The following is a 22,906-nucleotide window of genomic DNA, read 5'->3' as shown; positions in this document are numbered from 1 at the left end:
CTTTGGGGGGCCGCACAGCCCTCCATGTGCTCGCCAGAGGTAGCCTGACTGCCATTAGGTTCCCGAGATGAGATCCTCAGACCCCTTGTGAGACCATATGCTGGTGCGGTTGGCCCTGGGTTCCTCCTAATGCAAGACAATGCTAGACCTCATGTGGCTGGAGTGTGTCAGCAGTTCCTGCAAGAGGAAGGCATTGATGCTATGGACTGGCCTGCCCGTTCCCCAGACCTGAATCCAATTGTGCACATCTGGGACATCATGTCTCGCTCCATCCACCAACGTCACGTTGCACCACAGACTGTCCAGGAGTTGGCGGATGCTTTAGTCCAGGTCTGGGAGGAGATCCCTCAGGAGACCACCCGCCACCTCATCAGGAGCATGCCCAGGCCTTGTAGGGAGGTCATACAGGCACGTGGATGCCACACACACTACTGAGCCTCATTTTGACTTGTTTTAAGGACATTACATCAAAGTTGGATCAGCCTGTAGTGTGGTTTTCCACTTTCATTTTGAGTGTGACTCCAAATCCAGATCTCCATGGGTTGATAAATTGGATTTCCATTGATTATTTTTGTGTGATTTTGTTGTCAGCACATTCAACTATGTAAAGAAAAAATTATTTAATAAGATTATTTCTTTCATTCAGATCTAGGATGTGTTGTTTAAGTGTTCCCTTTATTTTTTTGAGCAGTATATTTTGATTTGTGTAACACTTTTTTGGATCCTACATGATTCCATGTGTGTTATTTCATAGTTTTGATGTCTTCTCTGTTATTCTATAATGTAGAAAATAGTACAAATAAATAAATAACCCTTGAATGAGTAGGTCTGCCCAAACTTTTGACTGGTACTGTATGTAGATATGTTTGTTAGAAATAATACTATATTTCTCTTGACAGAGTGATGCTGAATTTTAAAAGTGTCTCAACTTACAATAACATTTATGAAGCTGACCTTAGCTAGCAAGTCTCTTCCATTGTTTTACATGGCTGGTTAGCTACCAAGCTAGCACCTAATGTTCTGAGAACCATATGTTTCTTAGACCTTGGTGAGAGCATGGTTGTCCTGTAGTTATTTTGCATACAACATTCCCACAACGTTCTGGGAATGGTGCAGGATAGTTGATTGACTTTGGAACATTCTCAGCACATTGAAGTTGACAAAATACAATTATTTTATTGGTATTTCATTACTTTAAAAGAACATTTCCTAAAAGTTCAAACATGGTTACATTTAATTACATTTTTGGTAATGTTCTAGGAATGTTTTCCAACTGGTTTGACATTAGGAATGTTTTCAAATAGTTCAGAGAAAATTCCCACATTCTTCTGTGGGAATTTAAGTACTTCAGCATAACGTTTTCTGCAGGTTTCCTCATTTAATTTTTTCCGAATATTAAGAAAGCTCTCCATAAAAAAAACAAGAAAACATTAATAACGTTCAGAGAAAGTTCTAAGAATGTTATTTAAAAACATATACATTCCGTTCTCAATGTCAACAAAACTCTCTCTATCCTCTATCTTGTTAAGTGTTTTCAGGTGTGTTGGTCGCACCCACTAATTGATCTTATTGAGTGCTTGTTTCCTTTGAAATGGGGTCTTTTTGAATATACTGACATGAACAGCTTTGTATGAGTTATAAAATACATGACATACTAACTCCATCCTGGTGGTGCAGTGGACTAATTCCATGGATAGAGAGCAGAATATCATACTGTAGGTTTGAATCTCACTCACGCTGTGCCACAATAAAAAATAAATGTGTTTGCATTATTAATGCCTCAGCAAATTGATTTCCATGTGTCCTATCTGTGCTTTGACTTCAAAAACGTTAACCCAAACTAGGAGTGTTATTGAAACATTTAGTGAAAGTTTTCAGGATGTTATTAAAAAACCTCCAAATAACCATTACATTTCGTTCAAAACATTCACAACATTTAGAGAATGTTCTCAAAATGTTATTTAATTACATTCAAATAACATATATTTTCTGTTCTCAGAATGTTAATAAAACCTCCAGGAAATGTTCACTTCTGTTCTCTGAACGTTTAAAAAACGTTCCGTTTTACCGGTCACTAAACTTATGGCTTTGTTACCAGATACAATGGGATACCAAAAATGTACATTCCCACAACTTGCAAGGAACTTAATGTGCTAGCTGGGTAGGTATCTAAATATAACTGTGTCTAACAACATGGCCCTTTCAAGCATTGTTTTTGATTGAAAGGGGAAACAGCATGTGTAGGTATCATCAGTTAGATACAGTCTATTAGGCTAGCTAGCTAACCGGCCATAGACTAATTAGCTAATGACAGCATCATAGCTGTTATCAAACAAACCTTTCCTTGTACAGACCTGAATGTGTTCATACATCCAATTAAATAAATCTCCTTCTTTTCTCTCTTCATGTTGCTTAGACCTTCCCTCTCCGGCCATGAGGGAGCGCCCTCCCGGTTGTAAGACTGTGTTTGTGGGTGGTCTGCCAGAGAACGCTACCGAGGCCCTCATTGTGGAGGTATTCGGCCAGTTGGGTGAGATCATCGCCATCCGCAAGAGTAAGAAGAACTTCTGCCATATCCGATTTGTCGAAGAGTTCACCGTGGACAGAGCCCTCTTCCTGTCTGGTACATTTCCTACGTTTTCTATTAAACTTCATCCTGTATTATGCAATAAATGTCCTCCCTCTTCAGTCAGAGACCTTAACTATGTTGGTCAATGAGGAGACCACTAGAGGTGTTGTGGAATAAATGTCCTCCCTCTTCAGTCAGAAACCTTAACTATGCAGGTCAATGAGGAGACAACAAGAGGTGTTGTAGAATAAATGTCTATTAGATCTATTTGATTCCAACTATTAGATTCCAGCTATTAGACTCCCTCTGTTAGACTCCAGCTATTAGACTCCCTCTATTAGACCATCTATTAGACTCCATCTCTTACTCCCTATATTAGACTCCATCTATTAGACTCCCTCTATTCTACCATCTATTAGACTCCAGCTATTAGACTCCCTCTATTAGACCATCTATTAGACTCCATCTCTTACTCCCTCTATTAGACTCTGTCTATTAGACTCCCTCTATTCTACCATTTATTAGACTCCAGCTATTAGACTCCCTCTATTAGACCATCTATTAGACTCCATCTCTTACTCCCTCTATTAGACTCTGTCTATTAGACTCCCTCTATTCTACCATTTATTAGACTCCATCTCTTACTCCCTCTATTAGACTCTGTCTATTAGACTCCCTCTATTCTACCATTTATTAGACTCCAGCTATTAGACTCCTTCTATTAGACTACATCTAAGAGAGAAGACAGAGAGAAAGAGATCAAGAGAGAGTAGGAAGCAGAGAGAGAGAGAAGACAGAGGACAGAGAGAGAGAACGACAGTGAGAGAGAGAGAGAGAGAGAGAGAGAGATGTGTTTGCTTGAGTGTCACTAGAGGACCAATTAGTCTCTAAGTCTTCTCTACTAATTAGTTTAGAGAACAGAGAGGTGTTTACTCCAGCCCCACAAAGCTACTTTAGCTGGGATGCAGCTGTGACAGAGGAACCAACAGATTTAAAAGAGGAGAGCCTCAGAGGGATGGGGAGCGATGGATGGACAGATTGTTTCAACCCAAATGGAGGATGCCATGAATCAGGAGAGAGATGCAGGTGTCTGATAGAAAGTGGTTTGTGGGTATTTACGACACTTTATCGCCCTGCACCTGCACGTTTAGCAGAGTGAAATGTCACTCGTGATGTTACCAATTGGTTCTAACGCTCTCTCGCCCCCTCTCTCTCCCCCCCTCTCTCTCTCTCTCCCCTCCCCCCTCTCTTTCTCTCTCTCTCCCCTCAACCCCCTTTCCTCTCCCTCCAGGCTACCGTATGCGTCTGGGCTCCAGTACAGACAAGAAGGACACAGGGCGGCTCCATGTGGACTTTGCCCAGGCCAGAGACGACTTGTATGAGTGGGAGTGTCGTCAGCGCCTGTATGCCAGAGAGGAGAGACACCGCAGGAGGATGCAGGAGGACCGTTTCAGACCCCCCTCCCCTCCACCCATCGTCCATTACTCAGACCACGAGTGTAGCCAGCTGGGCGACAAGATCAAAGGTGGGGCTCAATTTCCCAGGGCATACACACATTCAGTACACACAGATTCCCGCAGTACACACAGATTCACGCAGTACTCACAGATTCACACAGTACACACAGATTCACACAGTACAGACACAAACAATACAGAGACAGACTCTCAAACAAAGAAACACAATTCCCAAACACTAACTAACCCTACTCCTTGATCTTTCACAGTGGTCCTCCTCTGGGTTTAGTTTGGTTGACAAATCTCCTTGACACACTACAGAGCTTGATGTTGTCTATCCGTCTGAGTATGAATCTGTCTCTGGGTTTAGTTTGGTTGACAAATCCCCCTGACACACTGCAGAGCTTGATGTTGTCTATCCATCTGAGTATGAATCTGTCTCTGGGTTTAGTTTGGTTGACAAATCCCCCTGACACACTGCAGAGCTTGATGTTGTCTATCCGTCTGAGTATGAATCTGTCTCTGGGTTTAGTTTGGTTGACAAATCCCCCTGACACACTGCAGAGCTTGATGTTGTCTATCCATCTGAGTATGAATCTGTCTCTGGGTTTAGTTTGGTTGACAAATCTCCCTGACACACTGCAGAGCTTGATGTTGTCTATCCGTCTGAGTATGAATCTGTCTCTGGGTTTAGTTTGGTTGACAAATCTCCCTGACACACTGCAGAGCTTGATGTTGTCCATCCGTCTGAGTATGAATCTGTCTCTGGGTTTAAAGAAGCTGTAGACTCAAAAGTCCCGTCTGCTCTGAGTGTTTGACTGATGGTTTGTGCGTGTGTGTGTGTGTGTGTGTGTGTGCATGTGCATGCGCGTGTACATGCACATGCATTTGTGTTTAAACACAGGCTTCACTACTATAATCTGCTGAAGTACATAAATATCCCCTCCCACAACTTGTACTTAAATATTTCTGAATGTGAGGATTCCAGTAGAAAAGTGAGGCAAAAAGAGGTAATCTTGCTGCTATCTTAGCCCAAACACCTTGACAATTTCTCTATTAACTATTATGAAGAGCTGTGACCTTTAACTGGCTTAGTAATGAATGTGGCTGCTCCACATTCAGTTTATCTGAGAAGCTGATATATGTGTCACGCCTGCTCCCACTCCCCCTCTCTGGCGCTCGAGGGTGCCAGGTGGCCCATCATTACACACACCTGTCACCATCATAACACGCATCTGCGTAATATTGGACTCACCTGGACTCTTTGTTGTTGGCCCCTCTATATCTGTCTGCTCCTCAGTTTGTTCCCTGTGTCAGCATTATTGTCGTTATGTTTCCCCTGTCCAGATGCTGTCCTTGTTTGTTTTATGTCAGTTATTTATTAAATGTTCACTCCCTGTACTTGCTTCTCATCTCCCAGCATCTGTCCTTACAGAATGCTGACACCACAATGTGAGGCATCAGGAATTTTTACTTTTTTTTTTTTTTTTGCTGGCATCGGGTCCGGGTGCCGCTGTCGGAGGAACCGGTGGTGCCTCAGCTGGCTCGTTGGGGTTCCACGCCTTAGCTGGCTCATCAGGCTCCCATCCCATGTCATGCCTCAGCCGGCTCGTCAGGCTCCCACGCCTTAGCCGGCTCATCAGGCTCCCCTCCAACGTCATCTGTTCCTCAGTTTGTTCCCGGTGTCAGCATTATTGTCGTTATGTTTCCACTGTCCAGACGCTGTCCTTGTTTGTTTGATGTCAGTTATTTGTTAAATGTTCACTCCCTGTACTTGCTTCTCGTCTTCCAGCATCTGTCCTTACAATATGAGATCCCAGCCAGGCAGCAGCCTGGTATTTTAGTATGCACACATATCCTCAAACCATTCATGGGTTGCACGTTTCATCACAATATTGTTTGGAATGTTCGTTTTAGGACTGATGCCAAGCTGAGCATTCTACATTCTACTAATGTAGTCTTAATAGGTGTTGATTAAGATTTTGTCTAAAGTGCATTACATACTGTTGCTTGGAAACAATGACATTGCAAAACGAGGCTAATATTTATGTCGCCAGATTGACTTTAAATTCAGTACAATGTTAGCTAGCTAACTAAGATTGTGGGGAGAGCACCAAAAATGTTAGCATTTCTAGCTATTTCTGACTAACTTTGCTAGCTCATGGCAACATTGGCATCTCTCTCAAGTAAAATTGATGACATCATCAAAGTTGTATTTCCAGGACACTAAAGTGTAATTTTAACTAAACAGTCATTATCCCCCAATCAGTGTGTGTGTCAATGAAGAGGCTTTGTGGACTGCATGTATACAAGGGACAACAATGCATTTCAGGCTAAAGAAAGCCCCATTAACTGACTAAGATGGCACTCAAGCAGGTTTTATTTTATTTTGTTAAGATAACACTACATAATATTTTTTTCATAGAAAGTAGAGCTTATTGAGTTTAGGACAGATACATCATTCATTGTTTTACGATCGAGAGGTAGAAAACGGGCCTATGGGAATTGGTTTTGACTAGTTAGCAGCTAGGGTATTTGTAAATATACTGTAGCTAGCTAAGCTAGCTGGCTTGCTAACAATGTACTGTTTATGCAGAATCACCTTGCCTATTTCAAGGCTAACAGGCTTTTTTATTAATTCTTATAATCTTATAAATCTTTCCTTATCTAACAGAACCAGGCTAGCTTTTATTAACTTAGCTACTGTGGGCTCCAAAATTACTGGCACCCCTGACTGGCAATGCGCAAACAATATAAACAACATCATTATAGAGATAAACTAAAAATATCAACATGTGAGAAATACTTCATTAACATTTCAATGGAACCCACCAAAATCATGTATTGATTTAATTAATTAAAAATCAATGTCCTCCAAATCAAGGTTTCACAATTGTATTTTACTAGGCAAGTCAGTTAAGAACAAATTCTTATTTTCAATGATGGACTAGGAACAGTGGGTTAACTGCCCTGTTCAGTGACAGATTTTTACCTTGTCAGCTCGGGATTTGATCTTGCAACTTTTCAGTTACTAGTCCAACACTCTAACCACAAGGCTACATGCCGCCCCAATTAATGGCACCCTTAAAGATTATTGTAAATAATATCTACCAAAATTAAACAAGGAATTAAATTCCACTAATTTAAGTTTATCTAAGTCTTAAGGAACTATATTGAGCCATTACATCACTTCCTGTTTCACTAGGGTATAAAAATGAGGTAACACACATGCAATATCTTTTTGTCATCCAACACCATGAAGAAAACAAAAGAACTGGCTGTTCAAAAGAGACAGATGGTCGTAGACCTTCATAAATCTGGTAATAGCTACAAGAAGATCCACAAAGAATTGAATATACCACTGAGTATTTATTTAAAAAAATTTATAATATGGAACAGTTGAAAATCTCACAGGTAGAAGATGCAAATGCATTTTGCCCCCAGGATAGGGAGGAGGATAGTGAGAGAAGCAACAAAATCCCCAAGAATCACTGTGAAAGAATTGCAGGCCTTGGTGGCATCTTGGGGTCACCAGGTTTCAAAAAGCACCATCAGACTCCACCTCCACAACCACAGGCTCTTTGGAAGGGTTGCCAGAAGAAAGCACTTTCTGACTCCAAGACACAGACGCAAGCTTTTGGAGTTTGACAAACGTCATTTAAATTATGACTGGAATAAGGTGCTCTGGTCAGATGAGACCAAAATCGAACATTTTGGTCAGATACAGTATCGGCATGTTTGACGTCGAAACAGAGATGCATACAAGGAGAGGCACCTCATACACACAGTGAAATATGATGGTGGGTCAGTGATGTTTTGGGGCTGTTTTAATTCCGGAGGTACAGGGGCACTGGTTAAATATCAGGCAATTTTGGCTGACAATCTGGTTGCCTTTGCCAGAAGGCTGGGACTTGGCCGTAGGTGGATTTTCCAACAAGACAATGACCCAAAACATACCTCAAGATCCACACAGAAATGGTACTGTGACAACAAAATCAATGTTCTGCCATGGCCATCTCAGTCACTGGACCTCAATCCAATCGAAAACCTGTGGGCTGAGTTGAAGAGGGCAGTTGATAAGCCCAAGAATGTGAAGGATGTTGAAGGATATGCATAGAGGAATGGTCTAAAATCCCTTCAAATGTGGTCCTTAATCTTACAAACATTACAGGAAAAGACTCCATGCTGTTATCCTTGCCAGAGGTGGTTGTACTAAATGAGGAGTGCCAATAATTATGAAACCTTGATTTTGGTGAAATGTGTTTTGTATTAAATAATTGCATAATTTTGGTTGGTACCATTGAAACATTAATAAAGTACAGTATTTCTCACATGTTGGTATTTTGAGTTTATCTCTATAAATGTATTGTTTATATTTTTTTAAGTACCGTAATTTCCAGACTATTAAGTGCACCTGAATATAAGCCGCACCTACTGAATTTAAAAAATATATATATTTTGAACATAAATACATGTCTATAAGCCGCAGGTGCCTACCGGTACATTGAAACAAATTAACTTTACACAGTCTTTAACGAAACACGGCTTGTAACAAAAATAAATATGCTTTAACGAAACACGGCTTGTAACAAAAATAAATAGGCTTTAACGAAACACGGCTTGTAACAAAAAATAAAAAATTAGCAGTAAGCTTTAGTTGTCTTTTTGCACTGAGTCAATTCCTCACGCTGCTGTTTCCAACGTCTTATCATCGACTCATTAAGACCAAGCTCCCGTGCAGCAGCTCTATTTCCTTTTCCAACAGCCAGATCAATCGCCTTCAACTTGAAAGCTGCATCATATGCATTTCTCCGTGTCTTTGCCATGATGAGGTGAAAAAAATGACTACCATAATCAGAATGAAGGGAAGTTTGAGAGCGCTCGATTTAATCTAAACAGTAAACAAAAAAGTTGTTTGACCTTAACCCGTTCGGCAATTTCATTGGTCTAATGAAAGCTTCATGCCGCCAAAAAACTGAGCACGTCACAGAATGTGTTTTTTTGGAGAAAAAAAATTGAAAACGGGAAAAATCCATATATTAGCCGCGTCATTGTTTAAGCCGCGAGGTTCAAAGCCTGGGAAAAAAGTTGCGGCTTATAGTCCGGAATTTACGGTATTGTTTGTGCATTGCCAGTCAGGGGTGCCAGTAATTTTGGAGCCCGCTGTATATGTATGGTATTGTATCGTATCGTTTTATGGGCTCTTAACCAACTGTGCTATTTTGTTAGTTTTTTCACATTGTTTGTAACAATTTCTACTACTTGAGTGGCAGCAACTGTTCCAAGAAGAGGTAACTTGTTGTTTCATGATCCTGCTGTCCACTTTCCAACCTTGCTAGTCACTCTTCAAGTGATGCCAGGCGTAACATGACCATCAGTATTATGTCATCCTTTTAAAAAGCTTTGGTGAAATGTATGCATTGTGATGTGATTATAATCAAAGCAGTAATTATATACATTTGTTACATTCAGTGAAGTTGACTCCTTATGGGTAGTTAATCCAAACAGATCCCAAGCTAAGCAACTCTACTGCAAATCGGACTCCGCTAACTATCTAGCTAGCTATCCCTCAACTAATACCAGCATGATGTTTTCCTCTAAAGTTTTCCCCAAAGTTAGAAAGAGCTTTAAAGTTCTGCCTGTGAGTATAAAGTTTGAAAATAAATGTCTAGTTTCAACTATACAAAACAAAATTATAAACGCAACATGTAAAGTGTTGGTCCTATGTTTCATGAGCTGAAATCAAAGATTCCAGAAATGTTCCATACGCAAAATAAAAGCTTATTTCTCTACAATTTCGTGCACAAATTTGTTTACATCCCTGTTAGTGAGCATTTCTCCTTTGCCAAGATAATCCATCCACCTGACAGGTGTGGTATATCAAGAAGCTGTTTGAACAGCATGATCATTACACAGGTGCACCTTGTACTGGAGACAATAAAACGCCACTCGAAAATGAGCAGTTTTGTCACACAACACAATGCCACAGATGTCTCAAGTTTTGAGGGAGCGTGCAATTGGCATGCTGACTGCAGGAATGTCCACCAGAGCTGTTGCCATAAGCCACCTCCAACGTCGTTTAAGAGAATTTGGCAGTACATCCAACCGGCCTCACAACCACATGCCACATGTGGTGAAGAATATTTTTGTCTGTAATAAATAACTAATTCGGATTGGCTGGACCTGGCTCCTCAGTGGGTGGGCCTATGCTCTCCCAGGCCCATCCATGACTGTGCTCCTGCCCAGTCATGTGAAATCCATAGATTAGGGCCAAATGTATTTATTTAAATTGACTGATTTCCTTCTATAAACTGTAATTCAGTAAAATCTTTGAAATTATTGCGTTTTTATATTTTTGTTCAGTATACTGTAGTTAAATATATTTGAAATAAGAACATTTAATGAGGATATTATTTATCAATGTTAGTTTGTGGAGATTGTTTTGTGCAAACTTTCCTTTTATCCTCTCCTCAGATGAGGCAGCGTTTGCGGAGGCGGTAAACGTGCTGCTGACCTGGGTGGAACGCGGTGAGGTGAACCGTCGTAACGCCAACAACTTCTACTCCATGATCCAGTCGTCCAACAGCCACATCCGCCAGCTGATGAGCCAGAAGGCCACCCACGAGAAGGAGTTGGAGGTGGCCAAGGACAAGTTCAAGACCGCCCTGTCTGGCATCCTGGCACAATGTGAGTACACACCAGGCTGACACACACACACACACACACACACACACACACACACACACACACACACACACACACACACACACACACGTCCCACACACACACACACACACACACACACACGTCCCACACAACAGGGTCAGGGTCAACATCGAACCACTTGTGGCATTCCCTTTGAGGCAACGTCACATCGTCCCTCTAAACGTTCTCCACCCTCAAGTGATTTTCATGTCACAAGTTCACAAGTTCCAGGTCAGTGCTCCATACATGATGGCTCAAATACCCAGGGACATGGAACAGAGATGGTCTTTTCTGCAAACACACACTCACACACATGCATGGCTGCACACAAACAGAGGATAGCACTTCTGAAGACCCACTCTATGGGATTACTCTTTGCAGGAGTAGATTTGGGGCAGTTTGCCTGGTAAAGGCCAGTGATCACAGCAATAACATTGAACCGGTTATTTAGGGAGCTGTTAGCTACCTCTCTTAGCCCATCATCATTAGGTCCAGAGTTAGCAATAGCATGGCATTGTAATTAGCTGCATGACATTTCAGTGGTGAACATCACAGATTGACATAGAGTTCATGCAGCCTCATATTGTCTCATCATTGATATTCCACAGACTGTATCTTTACACACTGGACATAACAGACATACAGAATGACAGTAAAATAAAAGCATGCTGTGTTTCACCAGTATGTTTCAGGAAGGGTTGATAGTGGATAAAGAAGGTAGGTTCATGTGTTTGTCTCTAAAGCTGTCTTTTCCGACATTGGTAGATTATATATACCTGTATGTCCATTGTCCATGGCCAGGGAGTAATAGGTTCACCTATGGTTGTGTTACATTAGCTGAATGCAAAAACAACTCTTAGCCCCTAACTTCAAGGCACTTGTGTAAGGATTGGAAAGCTATAAGCCACAAAATGAAAACTTCACTCAGCCAATCAAGACTGCAAGATGGGGCTACTGTATGACCATATTGATTATACCTATGTGATTCCTTCAGATCTCCACAAGTGCTAGGGGTTGTTTCTGGACAGGGCTTTTGGCTTTTACCAATCAGAAAGCTAACACTCTCCGGGGTACGCTGTGTAGGCTCCAAACTCCTCTGGTTAACTTTAGCCTGTATTGGTCTGTGGACAGCTCATCTGAAGGAACACGCTCAGCCATAGAATCAAAGTAAGTAACACCTCTCTACATGAAAACATCTGGAACTGAAGGAAGAAATGAAATGAGTCATATTAATGATTCACAACTGCCAATGCTAAGAGCATGTATGAGTTCAGATATCTTTGGTGATACACCACTTACAGTAGTGTGCATACTGAGTACTGTGTTAGTATGGATATTGAGATATACCACATAATCGGTTCCTGTTTATACAGTAATACAAATATTGGAAAGAGCAAAGTGGGTCTCTCCTCTCTCCCCCTTTCTCTACTCTCTCTCTCTCTTTCTCTCTCTTTCTCTCTTTCCCTCTCTCTCTCGCTCTGTTTCTTGTCTTTTAAAGGCCACCATCCTCCATCACAATAATCCACACAAACACTTAGTTTTATTCATCAGTTTGTCTTTCTCTGCGGTTCCACACATACAAATGTAAACACAGAGTTTGGTGTCCCAGGAGACAGGTTCACACTGTCGTTCTGTCAACAAAAGGTGTCCTGGGAGCCAGGTTCACACTGTCGTTCTGTGAACAAAAGCCACATCCATATTTACCAGACTTTCTTACAGCTGCACATTGGAATCCATAGACTTTCTTTTTCCAAATGCAATATAATGCAATATCACACATTCCTCCATTTGGCATTGGTAGTTGTCACCTTATGTTGAATGGTACCTTTAGAAAAAGCCCTTAACAATGCTCCTTTCTGGTCTGAAGCAAGTTATTCAAACAGAGGATGCATCCCAAATGGCATCCAATTCCCTTTATAGTGCACTATACTATACATATGGGCCCTGGTCAAAAGTAGTGCCCTGCATAGGGAATATGGTGCCATTTGGACTTAAACAGGCTCTATTCATGAATGTCAGAGAACAGACTTCTCCTCTCAGTTAAATGAGATCCATTCGCAGTTGAAGGATTTATGAACCACAACGCCCTGCTTCATATTTCACTCAGGATGATGTTTATAGAAGATGACAATCATTTCACAGTTGGATTTGGATCAGCATACATCATGTTTGGTGGATGGCACTCGGTCTACATGCCACTGCATATTTAATCTAGGAGATTAACCTGCTTGACAGAAAGTGAATGGTTTCATTTACAGAAGAAATGCTGGCATGTGCACACACATAGCCCTAGCTGGAGCCCTGCAAATAACACCAAAGAACATGCACTTATCCATCAGCTATCTCTCTGACTCACACACACACATACAAAGGTGAGGCCACACCCTTGTACACTTTGCTCTCCCCTGCCTTCCCCATCTATCTCTCCAATCAAATTAGATGATTCTGAGAAGCCACTATTGATCTAGACACACTCTTTCCTTCCTTCCTTGCTTCCTTCCCTCCCTCCCTCCTTCTCTACATCTCTGCCGAGGCTACAACTCTGGTGGCCTTATTCACTTCCCCCGGGGTTCATTAAGACCCCTCTGACAAAAAGAGAGTCCCTCAACATGGCCTGTCCACATACACGCCAAAGGAGCATTTTGCCTCAGAGTGATGTTTGCCATCTTCAGCTGCAGTGACACTGGGGAAGTTTTCATGCTTGATAAAGTTCTATTGTGTGTTGTGAGTTATTGTACAGCTCTTGCTATTAATATGGGACCATATGAAATTATTGCCTGGTACAATCTATGAATGTGTGGCTGTTCCATTGACATCAACAGGTGAGTGATAATTACACACACACACAAACACACACACACACAAACGGTCAGATAATTAGTACAATTTTGATTCCCTGTGTTTTATATATACACTGCTCAAAAAAATAAAGGGAACACTTAAACAACACAATGTAACTCCAAGTCAATCACACTTCTGTGAAATCAAACTGTCCACTTAGGAAGCAACACTGATTGACAATAAATTTCACATGCTGCTGTGCAAATGGAATAGACAACAGGTGGAAATTATAGGCAATCAGCAAGACACCCCCAATAAAGGAGTGGTTCTGCAGGTGGGGACCACAGACCACTTCTCAATTCCTATGCTTCCTGGCTGATGTTTTGGTCACTTTTGAATGCTGGCGGTGCTTTCACTCTAGTGGTAGCATGAGACGTAGTCTACAACCCACACAAGTGGCTCAGGTAGTGCAGCTCATCCAGGATGGCACATCAATGCGAGCTGTGGCAAGAAGGTTTGCTGTGTCTGTCAGCGTAGCGTCCAGAGCATGGAGGCGCTACCAGGAGACAGGCCAGTACATCAGGAGACGTGGAGGAGGCCGTAGGAGGGCAACAACCCAGCAGCAGGACCGCTACCTCCGCCTTTGTGCAAGGAGGAGCAGGAGGAGCACTGCCAGAGCCCTGCAAAATGACCTCCAGCAGGCCACAAATGTGCATGTGTCTGCTCAAACGGTCAGAAACAGACTCCATGAGGGTGGTATGAGGGCCCGACGTCCACAGGTGGGGGTTGTGCTTACAGCCCAACACCGTGCAGGACGTTTGGCATTTGCCAGAGAACACCAAGATTGGCAAATTCGCCACTGGCGCCCTGTGCTCTTCACAGATGAAAGCAGGTTCACACTGAGCACATGTGACAGATGTGACAGAGTCTGGAGACGCCGTGGAGAACGTTCTGCTGCCTGCAACATCCTCCAGCATGACCGGTTTGGCGGTGGGTCAGTCATGGTGTGGAGTGGCATTTCTTTGGGGGGCCGCACAGCGCTCCATGTGCTCGCCAGAGGTAGCCTGACTGCCATTAGGTACCGAGATGAGATCCTCAGACCCCTTGTGAGACCATATGCTGGTGCGGTTGGCCCTGGGTTCCTCCTAATGCAAGACAATGCTAGACCTCATGTGGCTAGAGTGTGTCAGCAGTTCCTGCAAGAGGAAGGCATTGATGCTATGGACTGGCCTGCCCGTTCCCCAGACCTGAATCCAATTGAGCACATCTGGGACATCATGTCTCGCTCCATCCACCAACGCCATGTTGCACCACAGACTGTCCAGGAGTTGGCGGATGCTTTAGTCCAGGTCTGGGAGGAGATCCCTCAGGAGACCATCCGCCACCTCATCAGGAGCATGCCCAGGCGTTGTAGGGAGGTCATACAGGCACGTGGAGGCCACACACACTACTGAGCCTCATTTTGACTTGTTTAAAGGACATTACATCAAAGTTGGATCAGCCTGTGGTGTGGTTTTCCACTTTAATTTTGAGTGTGACTCCAAATCCAGACCTCCATGGGTTGATAAATTGGATTTCCATTGATTATTTTTGTGTGATTTTGTTGTCAGCACATTCAACTATGTAAAGAAAAAAGTATTTAATAAGATTATTTCTTTCATTCAGATCTAGGATGTGTTGTTTAAGTGTTCCCTTTATTTTTTTGAGCAGTATATTTCCACACCATTAGGTTGGAATAATTATGTGAAATCATGAACATTATAATATTTCCCTTTTAGTGTAAGAGCTGTTTGAAAAAAGGCTGCCTGAATTTTCAGCCTGTTTTGTTGGGATGGATTCTTGACCTGCCTGGTGACATTACCAGATGGTAAATTAGTTAATAGACCAATAAGAAAGACAGTTCCAAACCTCTGACAATAACAGCTAGATTTCAGTTTTCCCTTCCCCAAGCAGACCACTCCCATACAAGTCCTAGCTAAATTCTTGCTTGAGGAATTGCTCTTAGCTATTAAGCTACTTTTTGTTTATTTTTTAGCATTTTAATTGAAAACAATTATAGTAAGTAACTGTAAAAATGTCTGCATTGGACCTTTAAGACTAACCCTAGTTGTCTGTCAAAGGTGTGATGGAGTCATAAACAGACAAATGTCTCTCAGCTGCCCTTCTACTCCCTCCTCCTCCAGCCCTGAATTAAAGCTGGGGTTTTTTCTCTCTCTCGTTCGTTTCCCTCTTTCTCTTTCTCTCAATTAAATTCAATTAAATTTAATGGGCTTCATTGGCATGGGAAACATATGTTTACATTGCCACAGCAAGTGAAATAGATAGGAGCCTGCTGGTATTAGTCTGGTCCTCCTGTAGCTTTCAGCACCGTCTTGTGTTTTAGGATGGGCGCTCTGTGTTCACCTTGAGATATGGTGGGTTCCTTCTCCACCCCATCCCACCTCCCCCCTCTAGACACTGACCCAGAACAGACTGTACTATAGAGCAGAATAGAACATTGAAAACACATCAACATGAACATACAGTGAAGTGCCTTCCTACCTGATTCCACTTTCTCACTCCTCTGCTCCTTCCCACCCGCCCCCTCTCTCTCTGGACGGTAAACTGGCCCCTGCATCCCCTGCCACAGTTGAGCAGATTGTGTCTGTATTCCACGCTGCTTCCAAACAAAAGGCATGGGACCATTTCTCCAAAGCTCAACGCAAGAACCTTGACATGTGGCGCAAGCAAGCAGAGGTTGGTCCTTTACTATTTCTACAATTATTCACATCTTCTATTCATTTGGTGAAGTATAGTCTAAATGTGATTTAGTTGTTTATGTGAGAATCGTTATCTCCCTCCCTTTTTCTTCAACTGCTTGTTTATGGAGTTTATGGTGTTGTCTTTAGGGTATTAAACACTAGCTTCAGAATCAGACTTAACACTAGTCTAAGTCTTAGCTTGTACAGGCCTAGGGAGTAAGGTAAACGCTAGAACTAGCCTACAAACACTAGCCCAAGAGCTAGTCTAATAACCCTGTGTGCTTGGAAAGTGGATAAGTCACAAATGTCAAAATGTGAACATTAGTGGCATCGCCATTTAAACCTACCAGTTTAAGCCAGCATACAGTGCATTCGGAAAGTGTTCAGACCCCTTGACTTTTATTTGTAATACATTTGCAAACATTTCTTAACCTGCTTTTGCTTTGTCATTAAGGGCTATTGTGTGTAGATTGATGAGGGGAAAAAATATTTAAGCAGTTTTAGAATAAGGCTGTAACGTAACAAAATGTGGAAAAACTCAAGGGATCTGAATACTTTCCAAATGCACTGTATATTTGGTAGAAAAGAAAGGTGCAGTAGCTAACTAGCTGTACATAGTGAATTAATCAATCAATCAATCAAATGTATTTATAAAGCCCTTTTTACATCAGCCGATGTGACAAAGTGCTGTATAGAAACCCAGCCTAAAACCCCAAACAGCAAGCAATGCAGACATAGAAACACGGTGGCTAGGAAAAGCTCCCTGGGAAGAAACCTAGAGAGGAACCAGGCTCTGAGGGACGGCCAATCCTCTTCTGGCTGTGCCAGGTGGAGATTATAACAGAACATGGCCAAGAAGTTCAAAAGTTCATAGATTTATTTATTTATTTTTATTTCACCTTAATTTAACCAGGTAGGCTAGTTGAGAACCAGTTCTCCTTTACAACTGCCACCTGGTCAAGATAAAGCAAAGCAGTTCGACACATACAACAACAACAGAGTTACACATGGAATAAACAAACATACAGTCAATAATACAGTAGGAAAAAAAGTATATATACAGTGTGTGCAGATGAGGTAAGATAAGGGAGGTAAGGCAATAAAATAGGCCATAGTGGCGAGGTAATTAGAATATAGCAATTAAACACTGGAGTAATAGATGTGCAGAAGATGAATGTGTAAGTAGAGATACTGGGGTGCAAAGGAGCCAAATAAATAAATAAATAGAGTATGGGGATGAGGTAGTTGGATGGGCTATTTACAAATGGGCTATGTACAGGTGCAATGATCTGTGAGCTGCTCTGACAGCTGGTGCTTGAAGTTAGTGAGGGAGTTAACAGTCTCCAGCTTTAGAGAGATGATCCAGCGATTTTTGCAGTTTGTTCCAGTCATTGGCAGCAGAGAACTGGAAGGAAAGGCGGCCAAAGGAGGAATTGGCTTTGGGGGTGACCAGTGAAATATACCTGCTGGAGCGAGTGCTGTCGGTGGGTGCTGCTATGGTGACCAGTGAACTGAGATAAGGCAGGGCTTTACCTAGCAAAGACTTGTAGATGACCTGAAGCCAGTGGGTTTGGCGATGAGAATGAAGCAAGGGCCAGCCAACGAGAGCGTACAGGTCGCAGTGGTGGGTAGTATATGGGGCTTTGGTGACAAAACGGATGGCACTGTGATAGACTGCATCCAATTTTTTTAGTATAGTGTTGGAGGCTAATTCGTAAATGACATCGCCGATGTCGAGGATTGGTAGGATAGTCAGTTTTACGAGGGTATGTTTGGCAGCATGAGTCAAGGATGCTTTGTTGCGAAATAGGAAGCCGATTCTAGACTTAATTTTGGATTGGAGATGCTTAATGTCTGTCTGGAAAGAGAGTTTACAGTCTAACCAGACACCTAGGTATTTGTAGTTGTCCACATATTCTAGATCAGAACCGTCCAGAGTAGTGATGACCAGCAGGGTCAGATAATAATAATCACAATGGTTGTAGAGGGTGCAACAGGTCAGCACCTCAGGAGTAAATGTCTGTTGGTTTTTCATAGCCGATCATTCAGAGTTAGATACAGCAGGTGCGGTAGAGAGAGAGAGTCCAAAACAACAGGTCCGGGACAAGGTAGCATGTCCAGGGAAATCGTCAGGATTCCATAGCCGCAGGCAGAACAGTTGAAACTGGAGCAGCAGCATGACCAGGCGGACTGGGGACAGCAAGGAGTCATCAGGCCAGGTAGTCCTGAGGCATGATCCTAGGGCTCAGGTCCTCCGAGAGAAGAGAGAGAGAAAGAGAGAGAGAAGGAGAAAGAGAAAGAGAGAAAAAGAGAGAGAATTAGAGGGAGCATACTTAAATTCACACAGGACACCAGATAAGAGAGGAGAAATATTCCAGATATAACAGACTGACCCTAGCCCCCCGACACATAAACTATTGCAGCATGAATACTAGAGGCTGAGACAGGAGGGGTCGGGAGACACTGTGGCCTTGTCCAACGATACCCCCGGACAGGGCCAAACAGGCAGGATATAACCCCACCCACTTTGCCAAAGCACAGCCCCCACACCACCAACCCACTACCCTGAGACAAGGCTGAGTATAGCCCACGAAGATCTCCCCTTGACACGAACCCGAGGGGGGTGCCAACCCGGACAGGAAGATCACGTCAGTGACTCAACCCACTCAAGTGACGCACCCCTCCTAGGGACGGCATGGAAGAGCACCAGAAAGCCAGTGACTCAGCCCTCGTAATAGGGTTAGAGGCAGAGAATCCCAGTGGAGAGAAGGGAACCGGCCAGGCAGAGACAGCAAGGGTGGTTCGTCGCTCCAGTGCCTTTCCGTTCACCTTCACACCCCTGGGCCAGACTACACTGAATCATAGGACCTACTGAAGAGATGAGTCTTAAATAAAGACTTAAAGGTCGAGACCCAGTCTGCATCTCTCACATGGATAGGCAGACCATTCCATAAAAATGGAGCTCTATAGGAGAAAGCCCTGCCTCCAGTTGTTTGCTTAGAAATTCTAGGGACAGTAAGGAGGCCTGCATCTTGTGACCGTAGCGTACGTGTAGGTATGTACGGCATGACCAAAACGGAAAGATAGGTAGGAGCAAGCCCTTGTAATGCTTTGTAGGATAGCAGTAAAACCTTGAAATCAGCACTAGCCTTAACAGGAAGCCAGTGTAGAGAGGCTAGCACTGGAGTAATATGATAAATTTTTTGGGTTCTTGTCAAGATTCTAGCAGCCGTGTTTAGCACTAACTGAAGTTTATTTAGTGCTTTATCCGGGTAGCCGGAAAGTAGAGCACTGCAGTAGTCTGATCTAGAAGTGACAAAAGCATGGATTAAAAAACTTATTCGGGCTCGGTGTCCCTTCCACGGGACGGTTGAGCTAACGTAGGTTTATGCGATTAGCATGAGGTTGTAACTATCAAGAAAATTTTCCAGGACATAGATATATCGGATATTGGCAGAAAGGTTAAAGTCTTGTTAATCTAACTGCACTGTGCAATTTACAGTAGCTATTACAGTGAAATAATACCATGCTATTGTTTGAGGAGAGTGCACAATTTTGAACGTGAAAAGTTATTAATAAAGAAATTAGGCACATTTGGGCAGTCTTGATACAACATTTTGAACAGAAATGCAATGGTTCATTGGATCAGTCTAAAATGTCGTACATACACTGATGCCATCTAGTGGCCAAAATCTAAATTGCACCTGGGCTGGAATAATACATTATGGCCTTTCTCTTGTATTTCAAAGATGATGGTACAAAAAAAATACAAAAGAACGGTTGTTTTTTTCTTTGTAGAATCTTTTACCAGATATATTGTGTTATATTCTCCTACATTCTTTTCACATTTACACAAACGTCAAAGTGTTTCCTTTCAAATGGTACCAAGAAAATGCATTTCCTTGCTTCAGGGGCTGAGCTACAGGCAGTTAGATTTTAGTATGTCATTTTAGGCGAAAATTGAAAAAAGGGGCGGATCCTTAAAAGGATTTATTGAAAACATTTCTGCATCATTTTTGGACAGAAAGTTTCAGATTTTTGCAATTTTACAAAGATGGAAAAAAGATGTCCTTGAAATATTCTTGATATGTTCATCAAAAGAGAAATCAGGGTCCAGAGTAACGCCGAGGTCCTTCACAGTTTTATTAGAGATGACTGTACAGCCATCAAGATTAGTTGTCAGATCCAACAGAAGATCTCTTTGTTTCTTGGGACCAAGTACTAGCATCTCTGTTAGCTAGCCAAAGTTACTTACAGTTAGTTAGCAACTGCTCCTGTACACTATTTTGCTAGCTGATGAGGTGTCTCCAGTTGTGTTAGCAAATGACACAATCCACTGTCAAGCATATTATTTTACTGTCAATGTAAATGACCATGGCATGAGTGCTAGGATCAATGCTAGGCTACACCTAGGCTCTCTACTTAGCTCAGTCGCAGAGTGGGTGCTCCAGTCAGGTTCAGGTCCCGGCCACTCACCCCTCTTTCCTCTGAAGGTAGTCAATCCCGGTGAGTGCTCAGTATCACTGCCAGAAACAGGTAACTATCGACTCACCCTTTATCTCAACTAGAGTACTGTGGTCCAGTATCTAATGTATGTATACAACACACCAACACACTAAACTTTGTCAAATAGTGAGCAGATTACCAATATTCTGTTCAGTGCAAAATTGAGGTAATCTATCTTGAGATAATCCCAGTTGGCATTCGTGGAAAAAGTACTCACTTGTCATACTTGAGTAAAAGTAAAGATACCATAATCGAAAATGACTCAAGTAAAAGTGAAAGTCACCCAGTAAAATACTACTTGAGTAAAAGTCTAAAATTCTTTGGTTTTAAATATAGTTAAGTATCAAAAGTAAATGGAATTGCTAAAATGTAATTAAGTATCAAAAGTAAAAGTAAAAATATAAACCATTTCAAATTCCTTTTCTTAAGCAAACCAGACGAAACAATTTACTTGTTTTTTTTAATTGACGGGCACACTCCAACATAATTTACAGACAAAGCATTTGTGTTTAGTGAGTCATTCAGATCAGAGGCAGTAGGGATGACCAGGGATGTTCTCTTGATAAGTGTGTGACTTGGACCATTTTCCTGTCAAAATGTAATGAGTACTTTTGAGTGTTAGGGAAAATGTATGGAGTTAAAAGTATATAATTTTCTTTAGGAATGTAGTGAAGTAAAAGTAAAAGTTGCCAAAAATATAAATAGTAAAGTAAAGTACAGATGCCCCAAAAAACTACTTAAGTAGTACTTCAAAGTATTTTTGCTTATGTACTTTACACCACTGCCAGTCGGTAATAGATAGATCGTCACGGCCCAGCCCGCCTGTGGGAAAAACAACCTGCGGTTCCCTGGTTACCCCATTGGCTCACAGCAAAAACAACATTTACAAAAACGTAAATTACAAAACTACATTTAAGAAAAGTACAACATGTCTAAAGATGACTTTTCAACATTGCCTGCTCCAGAGCGTTCTCACTAACGTTACTTCGAAAACGTAATATTGTAGGGCTTCCCTCATGGCCCTTTACATGGCGCTGCTAGCAGCCACGTGAGTGAGTGCTAGCTAGCTACCGACCGTAACAAGTCATTAAGCTAGCCAGAACCAACAACACAAACAGACTATACAGCTACAAGCAGTGAGTGGAGTTACAAATGGACTGTACTAAACAAGCTCTATTTCCAGATGTTGGAGCATTGCAAACCGTAGTCAGGATTTAACATTTTTTTTTTACATTAAACAACACAGCAACTTTTCAGCAAGTTTAGTTATTTCTGTATAACAAAAAATGTAAAATGAAGTTGGCTTTTTGGGGGGTTTCCCCCAATTTGTGGGCATGGTCAAGGGGAATTCCTTATTATTACGTGAATATCGACTCAGATTATACAAGGGTATTAATTAATTAAATTAAAGGCCATTAACTAATGAAACCTGGCAAGATTTGTTCTCTGTATTTTGTTCATTACTTCCTATCCAACAACCGCTTTCATTAATTACCTCAAACATGTTTTCCTCTTTAATGGAGGGTGCTCAAGTGTGGCGCTGCTGTCATTTTAGGGCCAAACGGGTAAATTTGATCTGGGTACAAATCTCTGAGGGTGTTAGTGTGTAAAAAAGCAGATTTGGTATGTAATTAACTGCCTAATCTCTGTCTCATAGCAACACTGAAACAGTCACCATGGATCACAGGCTGGAGATGGTTTATCTTTCCTTTGGAGATCCTAGTGCAGGAGATAGATTACAAACTAGTGGAACACATTCATTATAAACTCTCTATAAACTCTTTAAAAGATGTCTTTTAAATTCACTGCTCGGCTAGAGATGAGGTAGTCATTCAAAAATCATGCTTAACACTTATTGCACACAGAGTGAGTCCATACAACTTATTATGTTACTTGTTAAGCACATTTTTACTCCTGAACTTATTTAGGCTTGCCAAAAATACTTAAATGACTCAAGACATTTCCTCTTTTCATTTTTTAAATTAATTTCTTAAAAATGTCTACAAAAATAATTCCACTTTTGATTTATAGGGTGATGTGTGTAGGCCAGTGACACAAAATCTCAATAGGATCAATTTTCAATTCAGGCTGTAAATGTGGAAAAGGTAAAGGGGTGTGAATACTTTCTGAAGGCACTGTATGTGTTC

General features: G+C 41.9%; 1 protein-coding gene across 1 annotated transcript in view; it reads left to right on the top strand.

Moving 5' to 3' along the window:
* LOC115169740 (ecto-NOX disulfide-thiol exchanger 2-like) overlaps positions 1-22,906 on the top strand; it is a 400,179-nt gene that overhangs the window by 277,812 nt on the left and 99,461 nt on the right. The window contains exons 5-8 of the mRNA XM_029725656.1: positions 2,417-2,623; positions 3,861-4,094; positions 10,501-10,713; positions 16,142-16,248. Of these exons, the coding sequence (XP_029581516.1) occupies positions 2,417-2,623; positions 3,861-4,094; positions 10,501-10,713; positions 16,142-16,248 (761 nt within the window). The remainder of the gene's footprint in view (positions 1-2,416; positions 2,624-3,860; positions 4,095-10,500; positions 10,714-16,141; positions 16,249-22,906) is intronic.

Source organism: Salmo trutta, chromosome 3 (genome assembly GCF_901001165.1).
Source record: "Salmo trutta chromosome 3, fSalTru1.1, whole genome shotgun sequence".
Lineage (NCBI taxonomy): Eukaryota > Metazoa > Chordata > Actinopteri > Salmoniformes > Salmonidae > Salmo > Salmo trutta.
This window is presented reverse-complemented; position numbering and strand designations above follow the sequence as displayed.